Below are 18844 nucleotides of genomic sequence, written 5' to 3' on the forward strand. Positions count from 1 at the left end.
AAGAACAAAAACGTTAAATCGCAATTTTTTTCATTAGTAATTGTTAGGTTTATTTAAAATTGAACTGAGCGAATGAAGATTTGTTCCATTTATGAAGTGTTAGGCATAACAACCACTACTTGATTTACCATATATATTTATGTAAAATATAATGTACAGTCGCAGCATAATATACATAAAAACTTACGTATTCTTGTTACATTATAATTATTATATTTTATAAGTCAAAACTATATAGAAATATAAACGAATACATATATAAATTATGACAATTACTTCACAAATAAGATCTGCTCATTGTAGCCATAAATATAACCACAGCGTGTTGTTGCACTTCTTCTTCTAATCTTCACCAGCATAGACAATACATTTACTTACGAAACATTTTGATGAACCATCTATTTATTGCATTTCATCCTAACAGTAATCCATTAGCTTTTAAAAAAATCATACTGTCATTTTCTGGAGAATTCTTGTTCAACAGACAAATAACGTTAAAGAGTGGTAAGATAATTAATTCGAATTGTTTTGTGAGAGAAAAAGAAATGTCAACGATAGCTGTAATTTTCATTCCGAAAATAATCCATATTCATTCAATATTGACGCTTCAGTATCCAAAAATTCGATTAAACGTGCTGTTATTACCTGTAGGCAGTGAGACATCAGGGATGGCTCTGCGGTAATTTTTCGTAGGAGCAACGAAATACGCGGTTCCATATCTGCTTACATCTTCAATGTAGATTCTCAGTATTTTCATAGTAGTATTTTCACCCCCAGTGTATTTAAACTCCTCCCCGGAGGAAATCTGAAATCATTACTGCCTGTAAGGCTATACAGGATATATAAACATAATTTAATGTATTTACTATATTAAAATTATTATTTTTTTATTTTCAGGCGTACGAACGTCGTTTCCCAACTTGCCCACTCATCCCAGTATTCATAGGGTGCGATGTGTTGTCGGAATACACAAGTGAAGATGGTGCTGAACATGTTATTGAGCGAAGATGCAAACTGAATGTCGATGCTCCTTACATTTTGAAAAAAGTAAGTACTGAAATTTCTATAGACTTATCATTAGTGTTTATAGTGTATGAAATTTTCAGCACAATTTCAGTTTGATTACGCAGTTCTGTACCTAGGTAATTTACTTGTTACTTTCGCATCCAATGACTTGTTCGAAATTTAATCTTATTTGTGGTTTAGTTCTATTAAATTACATACATAATTAAAAATAATAATAAGAACAAAATGCCTTATGTCATGTCCTGTTATTACAGTACTTGAAGTTTTTGAAGGAGAAAGAGTTCCATTCCCTCTAGCACCCACCATATTTTGTTTTGCACTTAATATTGACAAAAACAAGATTTGAATATCCGCTAGTACCTTTCAGGAGATGTGAAGAATTTATGCTTCAAATGCAGGATTCTTCTCAAATGCAAAAGGGGTGAATGTAACAGTTTTCATTGACCTGGTGTCTTCACGTGCCAAGCTGTAACAGGGCCAAACACGTGCAGGTGGAGTGGAGTGTTCCACCTGTTGGGATGAGTCACGCAGGGGGGAGTTGCTCAACAAATCGATCAACGCAGCATCTACTTTCGTACTGTTCCTGGAAATCCAGAAAATCTGCTCCTAGATGTTCCCTTCGTAAGAAGAGAATATTTAGGAACAGTCAGTCAATGAACGTTCTTTTGTAGTACCTGAAATTTCACATCATGTTCTCCGCTCAGAAATTCTTTATTCTTATCTGTCGTATACTATTATTATTAGTAGTAAAATTCCAGATATAGCCTGAAGTTAACATTGCTCTGGAATGTGCAGAGCAAAATAACAAATATAAAGGAAGAACAAAAAGCAAGTTACCCAACGTTTTAATAAAATCTGCATTATTTGAAGTAGGATAATTTGTTGCTTCAGAACTATGTACGTACGATATCTATGACAAATCGTCTATGATGGTTATAAAAGTCAACGTTGAATTACGGAAAACCTAGATCAATTTGTATAAGGTTGGTGTTACGTGTTTATATCTCGGGAGATTCAGGAAATATAGTTTAGGAAGTAATGCTTCTGGTCTGACTTTGCTAATAATTTTTATAAAGGAGGTTTTCCTTTCAAGATAAATTCGTTTCTAAACGCGAGTTGAGGCTGCTGTATGCATGGTTATTCGTTAGATTTAATATGCAGCTGCTGATATTACTATGCAAGGTTATCCGCGCAGGAAGTTTAAAACTGAATTCTGACGAGAGAAATTAAATAAAGTCTAAGTTTCCGCGTCATGTCTTTCTGCCAAATAAGGTAGATATCAACTTTAATTGAAAGAAGAGTGATGATGGAATTTAGATAATGGAAAGAAATGAGAGAAGCTTAAGTTAATTTGTGGACATGATGCTGTCCAATGAAAGTGAATGATTATCTAATAGTTGGAGTGATAATGTGGGAAAACAAGTGACGCCATACTAGTGTTTCTGCCCGAGCCTTTGGCTCGCTGTAATTCAGGTAACGAAAAGAAAAGAAAACTCTCTCCTTGTCAACTTTGTTTAAACTCGACTTCAATCTTCGTAAACTTGAGCAATTCACAATTGTGTGATTAATTTAAAGGTTTAATGGGAACGTCAACATCGAGGCTATTTGCTCTGTCTCGAACTCACAATTTTGGCAATATGAGTAATACGTTAGGTGGAATCTTCATTTTCCGTGGTCCATTTTAATGTGAGCGATAGATCCAAATTTGTATACAGCATTTCGAATTAAAAAAAAAAAAAAAAAAAAAAAAAACGAGGTGAGTACTTCTGGTTGTAGAAATGAGTATTTCTGTGTTTAAAGGCAAGTGTTTCCATCCCCTGGTATATGATACAGCCTCTTAAATTCCCTTTAAAATATGTTTTAAAACTTCCTCAGCGATTTTGACTTCCAGTACTCCAAACTCTTGGTATGGTATTGGTTCAAAACTGTTGTAGTGTAAATGAGATGCGTTTCCATGTTTTAAGTGCTCCTTGACCTTAGACTGTCTAAACGCACAACTGTTTGTTTCTGAACATCAAAAGAGACTGTTGCCAATGAATTTTCAGTTACTTGCCGCATAATGCAGAATTTTTTTTTTTTTAATTAATGAGAAATTGTTTGTTTTAGGTAAGTACTTTCTGATCTTTCGAAGGCATCGACGTGCAACTAAAAAGCGTAGAAAGAACACTGAATTGCGCAAAAGTCTTGCTTTTGAGCTGTCGTCGACCTGCATCAAAATCATCTCAGTGAAAATCATCAGCCAACAGCAACAGTCTTTCATTCTTTTTTCCGTACTTCCTTCGAGGGAGAGAAATAAAACCTTCCCTTGAAGGATTCACGTACACTCATGTCCAAAAATTGTCACATATCTATAACTGTCTTCTTGTAAGAATATAATTTGATAATGATTTTGTAGGGTACTTTTAATACTGATACTATGTGTGTAATCGGGAAATGTATATTTGTGGTAAATTTCATAGGAAAATAATTATAAATACGAAAATTAGAATGAGGAAAACAAAATGTTGCTAAATGGACAAGAAAGTTTTATTTTCGTTTTGTTGTTCTTATTTACTGTTCTTTTGACATGAAATTTGCCACATGCATGTCTTTGCCGATTATACACATACTAACATTGTAAGAAATACTGGGCGAATTCGTTATTAAATCTAATCCTACAACAACATATTTATAGACATGCGACAATAATTTTGGACATAAGTGTACCTCGATAGGTAGGGAAAAAAAATCTGCTGACTGTAAATTCAATTTTTCAGTCATCGTAAATACTTACCTAACAGTGAGAGTGGTTTGCGTATAATGTGAACAGAATCAAAGAACATGTTTTTATAGAAGAATGCAAATAAGAATGGCGTAAGAAATGAAGTATTTAACATTCCATGAATATTTATTATAGGCTAAAGAACATAGGTGATTAAAGCAAGTAGTAGAGGATGTTGCAAGAATTAGTGGAACGACATTGGTGAAGCCAGGATATCAGGATTATTATCGTAAACCCGGTGTAATATGGAAAACAGGATGAGGTCTTATTTAAACAGAGTTTCTTTCGGATTAAAACATGATTTAGAAACATACATTTTAGTGAAGGAGCACTCACCTCTGATACTAAGCGTCGTCACTAGTTCAATTGGAGATCGTGTTAATTTGTGGGTTGACAACAGTGTGTCCAATATGGATTTCTTCCGCATGTCCCAGATTCCTATTCCAATAATTCTTTCATAATCATTCACTTTAATCAATCATCCATTTCCTGTAATGTAAATGGAATAAATGTGGGACGTAAAACTAAATTTAATTTATTTTTTTTTATTTTCAAAATAAAATTTAAAAAAAAAAATGAAGTTACTAAAAGAGAGCCGAGACATATAGGTGCTGCAGCTTAGAGACCAGAGATTCGTTATATACTATTTTTGCTTCGGGGTCACGTGGGGATGGTAATGTTCCAGATATAGCCAGATGGTTTGCATTGAACACATGAATAATGGAGAATATGAAAGAATTAGGGTTGCCAACTGGCCGGTATTGCTGTTGTGCCGATGACCGGACACAAACTTCTTATCAGTCCCTTTATCACAGTTTTTTTTTTTTTTTTCAAATTTGTATCTAGTTCGAAGCAGTTTCAACTAGTTTGAAGTATAGATTTAAAAAGTAACTTTCATTCTGTAAATCCAATACTGTCACCTTTCACCATCTGTCAACGATTAATATATTTTGTTCATCTGTTTAGATAATTTTAAAGAGATGAAACTCCATGTGCGTGGGTTTCCTCGGGGTTCTCCCGTTTCCTCTCACTTTCTTCATTCCACCATTTCATTCATTACTCACCACCGTCTCCTTTAGCCTAACCGGCATAACCGTGGGACGTAAAACTCAAAGATTTCATTTCATTTTTTTTTCAGGAACTGTATCAGGAAAAATTTGAAATGTATTTGTAAGGAATTTTATACATTTTTGAGGATAAAAAAGGACTTCTTAAAGCATTATCCTGTCTGTAGTCGAAGTATAAGTTTAAAGAATAAATTTAATTTTCCAAATCCAAAATTGTCACGTAAAGATTAATATACTTTTGTTCATTTGTTTCGACAATTTTAAAGAAGTGGCAGTTAGTGGTAAATTCAATAAAGTGACCAATGCCGATGTCAGTTTCTCACTTATAGCACAATGCACCTATTAAGCTTACTAGTGAATTATTAAGGATATGTAGAATACAAGTGCTAATACACTTTTGTCCATGATAATACATTCCCTTCTCATGGATGGGTGTGAACAGAAATATTTCACACTTAGACTTATATCATAGGGAATTTTGAGGGGGGTGCTGTTTTTATTATTATTATTTTCCAGAGTTGGCAACCGCAAAAAGAGTGTGTGGAGTAACTCGGTGAGGTGTCTTGGTTTTTCAAGGCATTTTTCACTATATTCACCTTTCAAAAGTGAAGAAATCGTCAGTCATTATGATCGGGCATGGGATTCTAACCGATTACTAGGCGAGAAAGCCAACTCTTGATCTATGTTGTTGGCGACTTGGGTTTCATCTTCTAAAGAAAGAGATGACCGAAGGAAGAATCAGTAAAGAAATTGAAATGAAATCAGACATTTGCTGTCTGAAACAGCAGTCAGTAAAAATAGCGAACATATGACTTCACACAAAACATGCTTTAATAATCACAAACAGAAGTATCTGATCTACTTCTAAATAAATTGGGCTTCATTTTCTAGAGTAGAGTTTCTCAACCTGGGGGTGTCGGCCTCTAAGGGGTCGCGAGAGAGTTTCATGGAGGTCACGAATACAAGCGGAAGAAATAAATATAATTAGAATCTAATACCGGAAAATACTTTAATATATTATTTTGAATTTTGTTCTGAGAGGCATATTTTTATTTTTACACATACTGTTAAGAACAACAAAAAATAGCTCTCCTAAACATTTTCAACAGGTGCAGAGTTGTTCAAAAATCAATTTAAATGAAAGAGGTACGATATGAAACTAATGAGAACTGCATATTGTAATACCAGAAAAAATACAAATGCAACAAAACCTACAAATTGAAATCCAATTAAAATTGAAAGTTGATACCTGAGCATGGTGTGATTTCACTAGTGCGGCAATGTCCGGTTCAAACATCGTGACGCACATTATCAAGTCATTTAAAATACTCAATAACTTTTTTTTTTAAACAACTGTCCAAGATTTTTAAATCAAAATTAGAATTCATTTTATTTTTTCATCATATGGCCCAAAATTAAGGGAGTTATAAACTTTTAAAATTTTCGAACGGCCTCCATTTTAAAACTGTATGACGGATCGGATTCGATATTTTTAATATGAATAAACTGATCAAATTTGGTTTTAATCCATTCGCTTTTAGGGAAGTTACTATATCCACTATATGCAAGAATTGAATTTATAGAAATAATCTCCGCAATAGGTATATTATAAATTCCACCCAAGCTTATTACAAACCAGAAATTATAAGTGAGTCGCTGGCAAGAGGATGTGATAAAATGGGGGTTGTGATAGGAATTAGGTTGAGAAACACTGTTCTAGAAGTATTACTATATGTAGATTCTTTCAGCGGCTTCGTATACGAAAACAGAATTATTACCAATACAGAAGGAAGTATTTTGAAGTGCTATTACAAGGAAAATACCGGTTATGCATTTTTGTTACGCTAATGAATTCTTATTGCTTTTATATTGTTCTTGCATAATGATATCACTTAAGGTTAATGCGTCATAACTTTCTAATTTAGTTTTCAAGTGCTTTGCAGACCTAATTTTGAAATTGGCTATTTTTTTCTTCTTTCTTCGATAATGATATTGCAAAAACAAAATTGAAAAGGGGTTGTCATTTAAAGAGAAAGCTAATTTCTTACTTTTGCTATGTCGTACGTGTTCTTGCTTTCGTTCCATTGCTGTTGCTGAAACAGAAAGATTGGGCCATTGGAGATTTTAAATATTGGTTACATAAAACTCATTAACAATTCGTTTGTTTATATTATGTAGGTAATTCAAATATCGTGTTGTGTTGTGTGTAATACCTACCATTTATCTAATAATTAAGGGAACGCTCATTTATGTATATATACAGGGTGCGGCACGTAAAACCGGCCCGTCCGGTACGGTTTTAACTTCAGTCCCCTTAAAACACGTCTGCAACTTCTCTCACTCGCATGAACCTGTTGACTCAATCTCCTGGTTGACTTTCGAGGACTTTTTGTCATTATCTCCTCCACCTGCATCTTTAATTCAGGTGTGCAGACAGATGGTCGTCTGTTCCTGGGAGCATTTTGAACCGATCCTGTACGCCGCCATTTTTCAATTAATTCATGAATGGTGCTTTTTGCTGGCACAGAACGTCCTGGAAATTTCTCCCGAAACAAATTCTTTGTTTTCACAAAAGATCCAGTCAGAATGAACCCTTCAACAATGGCAACACGCTCAGGTATCGAATACGGCATTATCACACACTGACACTCACCCGGCTTAACACAACGATGCCTTTTTCTCAACTGGTTTCGACAACTTTCACTGGCTGCGGCTGCACGTGACTGCTGCAGGTCACGTAAGTCGACCCGACCTCGACACGCCATCTCTTGGTAGGAAGGTAGATTATTTAAGTGTTGCCAAAAACACAATACACCAGAATATTACGACGGGCCGGTTTTACGTGCCGCACCCTGTATTTTGGAGTTTTATGTCACTATATACGAGCAAAATTCGCATACCCAAAATGTCACTTGGTCCATACCTCGCCGCCTAAAATCACGCAAACCATAATGTCTCATACTTAAAACCTCTCATACCAGATCTTGTACAGACAAAACCCCGCCATAGCAATATATGAGTTTCTGTGTTCAAAATAATAATATTAATCCGAAAATGCTTAATTTAGACACTAGAAGCAAAAAAAAAAAAAAAAAAAAAAAAAGATTTAGATTTGTGGGCTTTCGGCATTTATGGCCATATTGATCCATTACGTATGAGGGATGACGTCCCTCGGCGATCACACTATCCGAGGAAAGTGAAGAAAGAAAAGATTGAGGAAGGAGGGAAGTTGCCTGGGATCTGTGTTAGGTATCATCCCGGCAGTTGCCTGGTATGAATGAGGAAAACCCAGGAAAACCTCACTGACGGTGGCTGGTCCGAAAAAGCTTTTACACTTTTTCGACCGAGTGTCCTCACCGGGATAGAAGCGAATAAAATTGACGGTTCAAATTGGACGTATATAGTCTAAAATAAACCCACAAGATTATCGTTCGAATCAATTTCAGTTTAATTATTTGGTGAGAGTGAACTACGAATCCCGGCGGGGGTTCAGAATTCATGCCGCATATCACGAATCCTTTAAAATAAATAGATTAAACTTTGTATATAAATTTATCATTTAAATAAAATAAATGGGAACATGTCCCAGCGTTTTCAAAATTCAGCTTTTTAAGGGAGAAGAGGCAATTTCAGTAGATATTTTTTTCTTTCTTCACATTTAAATCTACATTATCTGTCATTATCACTTAAAAATGACTGAACTTCATCTACAATTCTATACTCAAATTTACTTTTAAATTGCAGAAGGCATATATATATATATATATATATATATATATATATATATATATATATATATATATATATAATATACAGTATTTTTAAACATATGACATTACATGTAATGTAAATCCATAAGGCCTGCCTGTGACATTGTGAGTACGAATTTTAAGTACACAACTACAATATGGTCTGCTAAATGCGTTTGAATTGAGAATAGTGCCTGTCCATTATGAAGAGGTAAAATAACATGTTAGTAATATTTTGCGAAGGAGGGAGGGGAGAAAACTACCCGCGTCTATATCTGACTTGTGAGAGTGACCATGAAGTCGAAGAATCTGTCCTGTAATGATACTTATATTCTTACCGGAACAAAAATCTCTCCATATTATTATGGTGTCCGGTAGTAGAGGTTTAACTGTGCTATTTTTAAGTGTGTGTACATACATATACATACATACAACAATATTTTAAACATTCTACACTCAACAAACTGTAATGGGGAGATTTTAGACGACAAGGATTTGGTCTCACGAAATTGTGGCTTGCGAGGTTTTGTATCCATTTTAAATAAAGGAGACTATGATTAATAAAGATTAATGGTTATGAAAAAATGACGGAATGGGAATATGGGGGGACAACGGGATAATCACGAGGAAAACCTACAGACATAATGATATCAACAGCAAACGTTCATATCCTGGGGTCGAACCGGCGACCTCTCGCACCGGAAGAGAGCGCTCTACCACTGAGCCCCCACAGGAAGGATAGTGACTAAATTAATAGTGTAAAGACTATAAAATCATACCTTGAGCAAGCCATTTCCAGGCAGGCCTTTTGATAGACCGCCCATTGCCTATATCATGAATGAGTATTTCTAATTTGTTTTATTCTTTTGTGTTTATGAGTGGAAAGTATGACTCTATGAAACAATAACATCCTTTTACAGCATACCGTAATATCCTTAGCTATCGAGTAATGTCGGATTTAGAACTTACTGTTCAAACAAAAACAGGAACAGTCGTTTATCGGCTAAATCAATCGAAAAGCGACTTAATGTTAAGTCACAAAGTGACTGTGTTTACTGTAAGTGCTGCATACTTTATCTATGTTCGTCCTTGTGTCGTGTAACTGTTTTTTACATAAATTTTCTTGTATATTTTTGTTTCTTAAAATGATCGAACGTCTTCAGATTATTGAGAAAATAAATAAAAACAAAGATTTGAACTAAAGAAAACTAAAATGAATTGATGTTGCCCTTAAATATATTGGACTCGAAAATATGTTGCAAAGTGGAAAAAAAAACCTTTTTTTTTTCATGTTGGATAATGTCGTTGGTCAGGCCTATATGACTAATCTCTGATAAAATAAAGAACTTAATTCTGTTAAGTGTTAATCAGAGTATGCCATCTCGAAACGCTGATGATCCCACCAATTTGTCATAATACCTATAAATCGCTGGTTGGAGAGAAGGCGTAATCTTCTATAGAGTCAGCCTCCGTCATTTTTAAATGAAAAGTCTTAGTAAGAAGAAAAGTACGTAAATTAAATCCACAAATGAAAGATTACATGATTATTCTGTTGTAACACAGTATAGACATAACCTATCTATTAAAATGCTACAAAAGCTATAAAAACGCCTGAACTCCAACCTGTAACTTTGGATTTCAAACCTTTGATTTACGATTACTTGTGATTTCACGTTTAACAAAGACAATATTTTAAAGTATGTGTACTTTAAACAAATTATTTAAATAAATCTTTTTTATAAAGTTTGTTTTAAAACTATTGTTTAAAGCCTTTGTATTTTAATAAACCTCCAAAATCAATGCAAATGAATTGTGCAGCCATCTTTGAAGTTCTTTTATACTGTTTGTGGACGTTTATACAGGATGGCCCAAAAGTAGGTATACAGTACCGTACTGCATTTTATATCATTTCTTATTATTATGCATCAAGTAAACTTCGTTTCTTATTTGTTCTTAATGTGTTTTTACTTACATCTGAAGCTCCGAAGAGCCGAAGCAAATAAACTCATAAACTAGAATGTTATACTTGATCAATGTATACACCTACTTTTGGGCCACCCTGTATGTTTGTGGCCAATCATTTCGATAATGAAATCTCGGAAACTACATACTCTAGAAAGATGACGTTTTCACTGATCGATTGCAAATTTTGCATAGATTGTCCAGTTCTAATTAAATATTTTAAAAAACATGGCCATTATTTCTTTATTACATTTTTACGGGTACACTGGAAGTGTTGAAATTTAAAAAAAAAAGCATCATATCCTACTCATTATACATTCCAACCCCTCATAGTTGTATATAGGGGTTGTATATGTCTCAGGCGATTGTATTATGGCCAAGTAATAATGAAAAACGAAAGATAACCATTTCTGCAGTCTAAGATGAATCTTTATTTTTGGAGTATTTTGCCCAATGAACACCATATATAACTAACATTATAATTAATTGTGTATGTAATCATTGTAATGTATTTGCTTATTACATACTGCATGCAAGAAGCAAGAAAACACTGATCATACATGAATTATAAACTTCAACCGGAAGCAAGGGCGCTATTTCAGACTTCGCTTGAGGGGGGGCAAGAGCACCACCGACATCAGGCTTTCACGTTTTGTACTAGTATATTAGTAGACAATATATTAAAATATGTGTATTCCTCAAACTCTTGGGGGGGGGGCAATTGCCCTCTCCTGCCCCCTAAATGGCGCCCCTGACCGGAAGTAGGCTCGAATCTTGCAAATGGTACGAGATATTGAAAAAAATAATCGAAATAAATCTCCCCTTTATAGTATTCTTTGCCGATTTTTATCACGAGTCTTTAACTTTTGTCTGTAAAGGGACATGTAGAGATGTGAGGAATGACAGGAGGATTCATGCTCATATGTGAATGATGCGCTGTGTAGAGAGCGTAAGTTCAGCTAGTCTATATATTAAAATGCTAGGTTTATATGTTTGTCTCCAATCCTTTCGACAATGAGATCTCGAAAACCACGAGTGCTAGAAACGTGCCGTTTTCGCTGGTTGATTCCAAATTTTTTGTAGATTGTTCAGTTCTAATTGAATATTAAAAAAAAAAAAAAAACGTGGCTATTATTTCTTTATTACATTTGTAGGGGTACACTGGAAGTGTGAAATTAAAAAAAAAAAATCATATCCTATGAGTTACATATTCCAGCACTACATACATTGGTTGTATATCTCTGAGGTGTTTGTTTCATGGTCAAATGATAATGAAAAACGAAGGATAACCATTTCTTCAGCCTAAGATGAATCTTTATTGTTTGGAGTGTTTTGCCCAATGAACACCATATATCACTGATTTTACAATTAATTGTGTATGCAACGTATTTGCTTATTAATACTGCATGCAAGAAGAAAGAAAACACTGATCATGCATGAATTACAAACTTCAACCGGAAGTAGGCTCAATCTTGCAACAGATATTGAAAAAAATAATCAAAAAAATTCCCCTTTTTGGTATCCTTTACCGATTTTTATCAAGATGTCTTTGACTTGTATTGTAAAGGGATATGTACAGATGTTGTGAGGAATGACAAGGAGATTCATGGTCATATGTGAATGATGGGCTGTGTAGAGAGCGCAGATTAAGCTAGTTTAATATGAAAATCTTTCCAAGTGAACCGGGTGAAGTTGAATTACCAAAATAATAGCCGTAATAATAATAATAATAATAATAATAATAATAATAATAATAATAATAATAATATATATATATATATATATATATATATATATATATATATATATATATATATATATATATATATATATATATATATATATATATATATATATATATATATATAAACTGTGAAACGCATTTTTATAAAATGCACAAAAATAGGAGAAAATAATATTATACCGGGTGTATCAAAAGTTCGGGACCAGAGGCTTACTTCGTTATGAGTACAAGATGGAGAGAAAGGATAATTGTTGAAAATAAGCGATCTAAAATGGTGGAAGTTTTTCAATTTTATCAGCCGAAAGATTTTTTTTTTAGACTTTTAGTGTTTTTGGCGGAGCTAAAAACTACATAGGCCCTATGCACGAAGTCCAATGCTTTTAAGAGTATTTTAAAGTAATGAGGAAATTTTCACCAAAAATGACGGAAATAAAAGGAAATGATGTAATAAGATAATGCAATGAATAGATTTCATTTTAAAGCTATTTTCCCTGATAACATATATAGAAATGAAATGAAATCTGTAAGTTTTATGGCCCACCGTTATGCCAACTAGGCAAAAGGAGACGGTGTTCATGAGAAATAAATGGAATGGTGGAGTGAAGAAAATGGAAAGAAACGGGAGAACTCCGAGAAAACCCACGCACGCGGTGCTTGTCCACCACAAAGTTTACTTGGCGAGAAATGGGATCGAACCAAGGACCCCATGCACCTGAGGTGAATGCTTTACCACTGAACCATCGCGGGCCCAACATACATAGATAACAAGGGCTCTATAATACAGGAAAATTGTAGCAGACCTGCGCTGAATTAAAACAATTTATAAAAATTTATACTGTTTAGTAAATCGGGGAAGGGGAATCTTCTGGAAAGAGTATACCATTTATTTATTTGCTTTTTCTTTCTTTCTTTTACTTGTTACTTTGAATATTTTATGTAGTAATATATTTAAAATTTTCTTTTTAATATGGAATTAGTTCATAGTTTTCCTTGATGACATACTATGGATCGAGCACTTTATAATTCAATCTAGTCCTCAAATAATACATATTCTAAACAGTAAGGTTTAGAGAGAGAGAGAAAGAGAGAGAGAGAGAGAGCAATAGCAATTGCTTTACACAAGACCTTCCTTCTCTTCTCCATATGTAATGAACCTTTTAATGAAAGAGCTTCCAAACCAATTTGCACTGAAATAACCAGATATAGTCTGTCCTTGTTTTCAAAGCAAATTGATTTTCAAGCAGCTTTTGAAATCAGTTTAGAAGCTGGTGTTTGACCACTGCTATTTACAGGAGACCAAAGTAAGGGGTAAAAGTCAGACAGAGAGAGGGGAAAGGGAGATTCTACGCCGAAGCATGGGGTGTGAGGTTTGAATAATTAATATGATTAGTGTACAGAGCGAATGTTCTAGTTAAAATGAATGTAAATTTTATGTATCACTGGAATGAAATTAGATACGATTAAGTCTGTCTTCAGTATTTTAAAATCTTGTTTCCTTGTTTATATAACCGTTCCAGATGTTTTGATTAAAAACAAATCCTTGTGGAAGTCAGTTTCCTTTTACTTAAAACCGTTCAGGAATATATCTATTGAATATTCTATTGTTGTTGTTGTTTCGGGGAGTTTTTAAAGTGGTGTTGGTCATGCCAGACGATAGACGAAAAAGGAATATTAAAACCAGTTGAGAATGCTCCAAGAGCATTGTCAGGATAAACTTAAAAAGAACGGAGAAATGGGGCTGAAAGGATAACTGGGATTGTTTCTACATGTAATAGTAAATCTTTTTATCTACACCTTCTTCCGTTTTTCGGAAAAATTCGCAAAATATCATCTCTCTATGACTTACCGGTTCCCGAGATATGGCTCCTTAAATCTCCCGAAATTCGAACTTCTTTTTTGGCCAATATCTGGGGAACGGTGGTCAGTTGGACAGTGGCCACCGGTTACTATTTGATACCAAACTATTCACCATTCTCTTAGGTATTGATCAACACCAATATGATCTATCTATGACTTATGGTTCCCGAGATATGGCTCCTTAAATCTCCGGAAATTGGACATTTTTTCGCCAATATCTCGGGAACGATAAGGGTGATGCGAAAAATTCCATCATGCTCTATCGAATGGAGGGTTCAAAATTGAAAGAAATCGCAAATAACAGACAGAAATTCAGTAATGAACATTTTAAGTTCGTTGAACAGGAGTTCTTCGCTATTATTATTTATTATTATTATTATTTTATTTTTTTTTCATGAATTTAATTACTCAGTTTTATGTACGGTATATATATTCCTGTTTGAAGAAACTTACTTCCATGTAGTAAATATGAACATTTACAAGCAATTAGTCATTATTTATTCCGAGTCACCAGCAATAACACATGTTATTTTATTGGCGAAGTGCCAAGTAAAATCTTTTCATAGTGAATAACGACAAGTGTGAGGCAGATACTGTCAGCTGCTGTAGTTACTATCTAAAGTTTGAAGTTACAAGATCCGACTATAAAGAGCGAAAGTTCCCAAGATATTACGTCACTGGTCAAATACTGTGAAACTATTCATCTACATTCCTAGGGAATAGAAAAGGTCGAGGTACACATTTCCGATTCTCTGCCCGGCGGACAGCACCAAGATCTGACGAAAGTGGAATATTTAGTTTAATATGTCATGTTTGTGCTGTACAGACTAAATGAAACGTTTGATAAAATGCAAGTGAATGATTTATGAAAGGGACTAGTGGATGAGATGAAAACGTATTGGATGATTATAAAAGCATGTCCATTGCAAAATAATTAACTGATTATATCAAATACCTTATAAAGTAGTCTATGTTTTATCTCGTAATTGAGATGAAGAGGTCCTGTTTCGATCAGAATTATAAGTAATTTTGATTTGTGCCCTCTTAAACAACCAGTTTAATCATGTATAAAATAATTAATTGGAAAATAAGTAAATAAATCCTTATAAGAAGTGTATTATTGATACTTGCCCAGGGTGACGATAAATCTGTACAACAGTGGCGGCTTTAGCGGGTAGGCACGGGCCTATCCAAAAATTTTGAAAAATATATAAACGCTAAAAGATACAATAAAGAGTAAATATATTTTCCACTATTTATATTAATGGTAGATAATTATTTAACAAGCAGCATCAACTACTACTGTAAAAGTAATTTCCTACTGTCATTGATCAATCAAATTTGTATATGTATCCATAAGCGAGGAAGCGAGCCGCCCCTTCTGGAAAACTTGGAAAAGTCTGGAAATTTTGAGATAACCGAGAAAAGTCAGGGAATTACGGTAAGAGTTCAGAGAATTTGGATTTGCTAAGAATCTATCTATTAAAATTCTACAATAGCAGTAAAAACGCCTGAGCTCCAACCTGTAACTTTTGATTTCGGAATGCGGGCCGGGAGTCAGCGGGAGGGGGGATACCGAGGGAAGTAAAAAATAGCCCAAAATGACCGATATTAGTATCAAATCCATAGTTTTCGCGGACGCTGATAATCAATGGTGATACTCCCACAGGCGTTGACTTCCAAATACAGCCCCCGTGTGAAGCATGGGTATATTCAACTAGTAGTATATAAAAGAGAGAAAGAGATCTAATACTAACTTAGTTTCTTAAATTAACTGCACAGCTTTATACCTAGTAGTAGTTATGTGAAAACAGCACTTGTCATTGTTTAAAGCTCCATGTAATTTTATCTGTGTGTGGTTTCATTTCAGATTATCGGCGTAGATTTTGTATACTTCATCCAGAAAAATACGTTAGATCGCCGTAGCCGTACGCTTAAAATTGAAGCTTACAATGAGAGCTTCGCCAACAGAGTCGTGGTGATAGAAAAATGCATGTATTTTGTAAGTACTACTCATTCAGTAAGTTTTAATGATTACAGAGCTATTGATGTTCAAATTATTTTCTATTGTTGAGGTAAATTCTTACATAACTGTTAAAATGAGTGAATATTCTGGTCTTATTAAGCTCCAGTGTTGAGAAATGTAATAAGCATGTTAAGAGTAAATCTGAAAGAACAAGTTATCGAAACCTTTTCAATATTTTTAATATTTTGAAAATGTATGATTTTAAAAAAAATGCTTCCTTTTTAATGGTTATTACTGTATAACTAGAGATAAATTTTTCGTGCCTTAATTATTTAATAACATATACAGTTGAACTCGACTGTAACAACATCGAAGGAACCTAAAATAATAATAATAATAATAATACCTGAACAAGTGTCGTTGAAACCAGATGTACAGCGTGGTCCGGAAGTGGGCGTACTCCTAATTTGTGTTTTCTGACGGTTTTAGGTTTTACCCACATTTGTTTGGTAACATTGCTTGGCATTGTCTGGCAACATTACTATCCACGTTCATTTGTTTTCTGCTGTTTTCTGCTTGGTAACACTTCTTTGCAGTGAAATTGAAGTAATGAACAATGTGTGATCAAAGTCCAGATAGCATTGAACAAAGATTAGCTGTTGCGGTTTGGCTTCTCGAAGGGCGTTACACAAGTGACACCATGGAAAGTGTTAAAGCGAAATTTACAGACCGCTTTGGTATTAATCCACCAAGAAAAGCAACAGTGTTGAGGTGGAAAAAACGTGCACATGCTACGAGCAGTGTGAAAGACCTTCCCCAGAATTCAGCTGTGTTACGACATGGATGGTGATCATACTGATGTTTATGACTCTTAAGACTTCAAGGTAACTGTGTACAGACATACAACCGTAACTAACTCTATACTGTTGAAACTAAAGGGGAGTACGCCCACTTCCGGACCACTCTGTATAATAGTCTATCAGTATCAGGCATCGAAGGGTAGGAATAATTAGTGAGACAAGACAAGACGAGATAACAAGGTTTTCTCGTCTCCTAAAATCTGGAAAAGGTTTTCTCACCTCGACTTGAAAATTTATCTCGTTTTGTAAATTTCTATAGTTCTGCTTGATTTTTGGAAGTAATCTCGGTAGAATTTAGCACGTAGTAATAGTACGTTCAAATTCAAATTTTGTATAGAGATAACTGTTGAATAATAATTAGTATTAATTAAAAAGACATGTCGCCCATAGTCTCCTTAAACAATGTTCATACTCAAAGGAATTTAAGAGTCGTTGCAGCACTGAAAATGACAAAGTAAATTTTCAATATATACGATTTTGTTTCGGGAGGGGCTTTGCTAACTTTCGGGGGGGGGGGGGGCTTTGCCTGAAAATGTGAAAATTCTGCAAGATATTTCATATATTTGACTTTAGTAACTATGATTTCGGGGGGGAGGGGCTTAAGCCCGGAAGCCCCCTAAATACGCCACTGATATATATATATATATATATATATATATATATATATATATATATATATATATATATATATAATATGAAACAAAAATATTGGCTAAATTTTAAAATTCTGACGTTTCGTAGGCATGTGAACATAAATAATTGCATATGCATACGATTACACGAATCTAGGCATAAGCATTCCATTAAAACCTAATTAATATAGTGAAATCTGCCTTTCTTTTCAGTATGCAAATAATTTCTTTAATAAAAAATAATTGAATAGATTATAAATAGTTTAAGGAATATCATAGTTAAATAGTGTTGCATAAATAGTTCAAGTCTACAGCACAATCTGTCTATCAAAATGTTACAAAAGCTATAAAAACAACAGAACTCCAACCTCTAACTTTGGATTTCAAACCTTTGACTTATGGTTATTTGTGATTTCACGTCTAACAAAGACCATATTTTAAAGTATGTGTACTTTAAATAAATTATTATTTAAATACATCTTTTTATAAAGTTTATATTTTAAAGCTATTGTACAGCGGGGGACACTTCTAAATGGTACACCTTAGCCGTAAATCTCCATATGGCTGTACCATTTAGAAGTGTCCCCCGCTGTACAAAGCCTTTGTGTTTTAATAAGCCTTTTCCAAAATCAATGCAAATGAGTTGTGCTGCCATCTTTGGAGTCCTTTTAAACTATATGTTTGTGGACGTTTATATGTGTGTGGCCAATCCTTTCGACAATGAGATCTCTGAAACTTCAGGCTCTAGAAAGATGACATTTTCACTGATCGATTACAGATTTTGCATAGATTGTCCAGCTCTAATTGAATATTTAAAAAACATGGCCATTATTTCTTTATTACACTTTTACGGGTACACCGGAAGTGTTAAAAAAAACTAAAGCATATTATCCTACGCATTATACATTCCAACATCACGTTGTATATACGGGATGAATATGTCTTATAGGTTGGTTTCCTGGCCAAATAATACTGAAAAAGGAAGGATAACCATTTTTCCAGTCTAAGATGAATCTTTATTTTTGGAGTGTTTTGCCCAATGAACACCATATATAACTGACATTATAATTAATTATGTATGTAACATATTTGCTTATTACATACTGCATGCAAGAAGAAGGAAAACACTGGTCATGCATGCCTTAGAAACTCCAACAGGAAGTAGGCTTAAATTTTGCAAACAGTGAAAGATATTGAGAAAAAATAATCGAAAAAATCTT

At 34.1% G+C, this 18844-nt stretch overlaps 1 protein-coding gene across 1 annotated transcript in view; it reads left to right on the top strand.

Annotated features, from left to right (window-relative positions):
• Window positions 1-18844, top strand: part of retm (real-time) — a 157947-nt gene that overhangs the window by 78675 nt on the left and 60428 nt on the right. Inside the window, exons 2-3 of the mRNA XM_081751096.1 lie at window positions 898-1047; window positions 16037-16168. Of these exons, the coding sequence (XP_081607222.1) occupies window positions 898-1047; window positions 16037-16168 (282 nt within the window). The remainder of the gene's footprint in view (window positions 1-897; window positions 1048-16036; window positions 16169-18844) is intronic.

The sequence above is a fragment of the Thermobia domestica genome, chromosome 3, assembly GCF_964235325.1.
Source record: "Thermobia domestica chromosome 3, izTheDome1.hap1.1, whole genome shotgun sequence".
Classification (NCBI taxonomy): domain Eukaryota; kingdom Metazoa; phylum Arthropoda; class Insecta; order Zygentoma; family Lepismatidae; genus Thermobia; species Thermobia domestica.